The 5,055-nt window shown below is 37.0% G+C and overlaps 1 protein-coding gene across 1 annotated transcript; it reads right to left on the bottom strand.

The window, feature by feature from the left end:
- Positions 1-1,821: 1,821 nt before the first annotated feature.
- LOC105930898 (proline-rich protein 13) lies at positions 1,822-4,794 on the bottom strand. Its single transcript, XM_012869324.3, has 4 exons — positions 4,682-4,794; positions 3,389-3,454; positions 2,747-3,300; positions 1,822-2,194 (listed from the first exon to the last, which is right to left on the bottom strand). The coding sequence occupies exons 2-4, from the start codon at positions 3,402-3,404 to the stop codon at positions 2,165-2,167; spliced, it is 600 nt and encodes a 199-aa protein (XP_012724778.2). The 5' UTR covers positions 3,405-3,454; positions 4,682-4,794; the 3' UTR covers positions 1,822-2,164.
- Positions 4,795-5,055: the final 261 nt, after the last annotated feature.

The following is a 5,055-nucleotide window of genomic DNA, read 5'->3' as shown; positions in this document are numbered from 1 at the left end:
CTGGAGGTTGACGTGAAGATGCTCCAGAAACATATACGCGTCATGTTGCCGTAGTTAAAACAACAGTTACACTTTAAACAAAATTTTGTTTTTGTTTGTTTGTTAAAAAAATAATGCATAATGAAAATGTCCGTGATTAAACGCACATTTGCAATCAGCACATTCAATTGAAGATTTATTTTTAAAATTAGATCAAAATGAGCAAATCTTAGTCAGGGTTTGACAGTTATTAAATAAGATATTTAAAATTTAAAGACCCACTAGTGGGCATGATACTTACTGCAACAATTAGCCTGCCTTACGAAAACAAGTTTTTACACTAACGATGACCTTTGTCATATTTTGTCAAGTTCCAGCCACAAAGTTTAAGGTATTTTTATTTGTATGTGTTTTGTATTGACTAAAATGTATTATTTATTTATTTTTAAACTAAATACAGTTCACTCTAGATGTCTGTAATTTGATTGCAGTATAAATACAATGTTTTATAAAAGAACATTAGTAAGCAAACATTTCTAAAGATCACAAAAAAAACTCCAAACATAGAGTTTAAAGTATCCTTACATTATGAATAAATTTCCCGAGGATTGCGCATCTCCCAGAGAGCTAAACAGTCTATTATCTGTAATGGAAAGAGTACGACCCACCTGCAAACCTAACAAGATATGATTGTCCACCTAAACTGAGACTGGACGATAAGAGAATTGGTCAGAGAAGGAGGAGTTGTAGATAGAGAGCCACAACTCAGTTGGGAGAATACGTATGTTGACAGGACAGACATAACTTGCGTTGTCCACCTTTTGACCTACATGCAAATCACTATGTGTGGAGCAAAACTAAACTGCACATTGTCCTGGACACATCGTGCCCACACTGAAACATGGCGGTAATGGTATCATGGTGTGGGGAGTCTTTTCTTCAGCAAACAAAGGGAAGCTAGCCAGAGTGAATGTGAGGATGGAGGCAGCTAAATAAAAATCAGAATCAGTTTTATTTGCCATTAGTTTGTGCGCAAAAAACAAGGAACTTGACTTTGGTTTCACTTTCCTCACAGTGAAGACATTTTAAATGTAAATATATGAGAAGGAAAATATTTTTGTTAATGTGTTTATTCCGTTTTTTTTTTAAGAGAATGCCATGAGTGAAGTATGGAGGGCATCCCTCCTGCCGTCTTGGATATTCAAGCCGAGCAACATAGTACTGCAAAGAAAAAATGTTAGAGGCAGCAAAAGACTTCAGAGTGGGGCAGATATTCACCTTTCAGCAGGACAAGAGCCCTAAACATTCTGCCAAAAGCTCCAACGAACTGCCTGACAATCTGTGGCAAGATTTGAAAGTCGATGCTCACAGATGCCTTCCGTCTAATCTGGCTGCATTTATTTCGCAAATTGGCAAAAAACCTCAATCTGTAGTTGTGCAAAGCTGGTAGAGACGTACGCCAAAAGACTTGCAGCTGTTATTACAGCGATTGGTGGCTCTACAAAGAATTGACTCCAGAAAGCTGAATATACAGTATTGGCATGCCACAATTTTCAGATTTATATTTTTAATTCAACTTTAAACACATCCAGAATGTCGTCTTGGTCTGTCACATAAATCTACAAAAATACATGGACGTTTGTGATTGTAACATAAAACATGAAGCGATGTAAATACCTTTGCAAGGCACTCTAAACACCCTAGAAAAGGCAGTTTATCCAATTATGTAGAAATATTTAAAAAAAATATATTTTAATAAGTTATAAATGTAAATGGAAGGAATAGATTTTGTTGTGTCAATGCTCAGCATAACATGTAAACTGTATCCTAACAGTGATATACTACTGTAACAAAACAAATGACCAAAACTATTATGATGTATCAATCTACAAATTTAAGTAAAAGACAACTTTCTGTCTCTGTTGTGACAACAAATAACATCAAACAGCAACAGTAAATTGATCCAAACAGCAAAACATATACCCCCCCCCCCCCCCCATGCAAAACTGAAATAACCTGGTGCACACAATTTAATGTCATAAATTCCCCAGAAGTGACATTATGACATCTTGTACTTGTGCATTTAATAAGTTAAGTGAGTCGCATTTTTGGAAGCAGCGTTCACTGAAAGCTGGAGCTCTCCATCTGAGAAAGGGGGTCTCTGAAATCCCTCACCCCTACTTGCTTAATCTGAGTCACTGCTGCTGCTGGAGGACTGTAAAGGAAAAAAAAATAGCGTGCATAAATATTTTAACAAACACAAACAACGCATTTTTTATTTGACAGAGAAATAAATCTAATAAATTAGAAACTATTAACAGTTACATACTATTTAAACAGGGGCATGGGTTCAAAACCTAGAACTAGCAAAGGTCATAGGCAGGTCAAATTAAGCATTAATGGGTAAATAAATTAGATTAACCAACTAGGTGAACAGTATAATTTCACTTAAAGCTGGCCTTTTTTCTAACAATACACCTCAAGTTTCATAATACCAGGATGCCATCAAACTTATTGGAGAGTTATGCTCTTCTAAAAAAACAAGACTTGGCATAAATGTTATTTGAAAATTCACTGCATAAATGGAGTCTTTTGATTTGCAGCAAACTAAAGTTGTTTATTCACGACTGAATTTCTATTTCCTTTTGGGTTAACAATGGATGTTCCCAGACTAACCTGTCATAGCATTATTATCTAAGCCAAAACAATATCATTATTTTAATTTACTCATACCCCCATTTAATCTCTGAGTTTAACCAAGCCTCACCTTGCCATATTTGTAGTGACCATTCATGCGATATTTGTGAGCCTTTTTCATCTTTTTCCTCATCTTCTTATTTGCTTTATGTTCTAATAATCCAATCCCTGCTGCCATCCCTCCAGCCAATAATCCAGCCACAGGGTTAAACCCATGATTGTGATGATGATAATGATGACCTTTGTGGTGGCCATGAAAGAAACCTTTTGGTGAGTGCAGGAATGGACCTGGATGAACACCTCTGTGATGGAATGGATTTCCTACAGGATACATGGGACATGCATGAGGTCCAGGAGCTCCATGAGGCATCACCCCTGGAGCCCCATGGGGAATCATAGCTGGGTTCATGGGAGCTGGGTAGTGGACTGCAGGATATTGGCCTGCAGGATACTGGGCTCCAGGATACTGGGCCCCAGGATACTGGCCTCCAGGATACTGGCCCCCAGAATACCCAGGATATGGACCCTGAGGGTAGGCTCCAGGTCCAGGGGTGGTAAAATGTGGAGCACTGTAACCAGGAGGGAAAGCAAGATTTTCTTGACCCATTGGAGGGGCAGGAGGACCTAACACAGAAAAGAAGCACAATTACACACCTACTACTCCATAAAAGTGATTATATAATAAAATGTAGTAAAGGCTTGGTGTGTGTACCTTGATTTGGCCACATAGCTTGTGTATTAGCGTGTTCAGATGATAAATAAGTCTCAGAAAAATGTCCTGGAAAAACAGAAAATATATGGATTTCAGAATTTGACAAAATCCAAAAGTGAAGATTGGTACTTTTCAACACCTCTCTCTTATTTTACAAACATATTAAGCGACGGAGCTTATTAAAAACTACTTATTTAATTTTCTAAGTTAAAACAACTAATTTATTAGGTCATCGAGCAGTTTGTAACAAAGAGAAAATCTAGCAAAATAAGAGAGAAAAGCAGCGAACACGATTTTAAAGAGCTACGAGCTGCCAGCTAATCAAGACTGGTTGAAACAAGCTGACAGTTTGCCATCAGAACTGCTTTGATTGAAATGAATGTTACCTAGTTATAAGCATATATACAGGTGGATCTCAAAAATATTATTTATTCCAGCAATATAATTTCATAAGTGAAAATGATTAATCAGAAAGTGTTGTACTTTAAGTGTTTATTTCTATAAAGCTTGATTATTATGACTAGCAGTTGTGGAAACCATAATAAACTAGTTCTTAATGCAGCAGTCTGTGACCTGCACAGTTATGGGGAATACTTCTAATTTTATAGATGTCCAAGTTATGCTACTCTCCATAAGTAAGTAAAGCCATAAAAAGGTCATTATTGAAGAAAATGGCTGTTCACAGATTCCTGTATCCAAACATCTTTGTGAAAGTTAAGTGGAAGGACAAAATGTAACAGAAAAGGGTTCACAGAAAACAGTGATAAAACCAGCTTTGACAGATTGTGAAGCCTTGCCTGCGCTGAGAAAAAAAAGGACTGGATTGTTGCTCAGTGGTACAATACCTCCTTTCTCATGAGCATAAAATGTACTATTCATGGGCATAGTTTTAATTAATTAATTAAATTTAACTAAATGTTAAAAATGCCTTCCCCTGATGAGTGACAGCACCTAATTATCCTCCTAAACAAACGAAAGGCATGACCACTTTACACTTCATAATGAAGATATTGCTGTTTTAAAAATGTAAATAATAATAATAATAATATGGCTTCTAAATTTAACTCAAGCGTGTTAACCCACACATATAAACTATTTGAAAGCACAATTGTTTCATTAAGTCACAATCAGTGTTCAAACTCTTTAACAGCCAGCATTTTCTCCATTCACCACAGTTTTACTAAAACAAACACCAAACAAAAACAAAAAACAATCTTGAAATAGTTTCAGTCTAACAATATTTCACATAACAGCAAAGCTCCCGTGTCTGGAAACATTAGTTTGCAGGTTTACCTGAGAATGTTGCCTCTGTTCTCGGAGCGTCTTGTTTGTCTTCCGTGTTGAAGGTGCATTAAAATGCAACAGGAAGCCACGCCCCCTTAAAGGTACGTTGCGTACGTAACGGCAACAATGCCGCAGCTGACACGGAATGAAAGTTGAAGAACTTGTTCTGGTTTTTCGACAGCAGTTGCTAAAGAACACCGTCGAGGATGTTTCCACAGGGAGGGGAAATGAGGAGATAATGCTGAAACACCCTTGACTTGTACCTGTGTGTTCAAGAATGTCATGGACATGACGTCATGGACCCACTGTGTCATAGAAATGCACAGACTCACATGCGTTATAAAATAACACAATCTAACCCATGTGCCAGATTAAGAAATACT

Source organism: Fundulus heteroclitus, chromosome 20 (genome assembly GCF_011125445.2).
Source record: "Fundulus heteroclitus isolate FHET01 chromosome 20, MU-UCD_Fhet_4.1, whole genome shotgun sequence".
Taxonomy (NCBI): domain Eukaryota; kingdom Metazoa; phylum Chordata; class Actinopteri; order Cyprinodontiformes; family Fundulidae; genus Fundulus; species Fundulus heteroclitus.
This window is presented reverse-complemented; position numbering and strand designations above follow the sequence as displayed.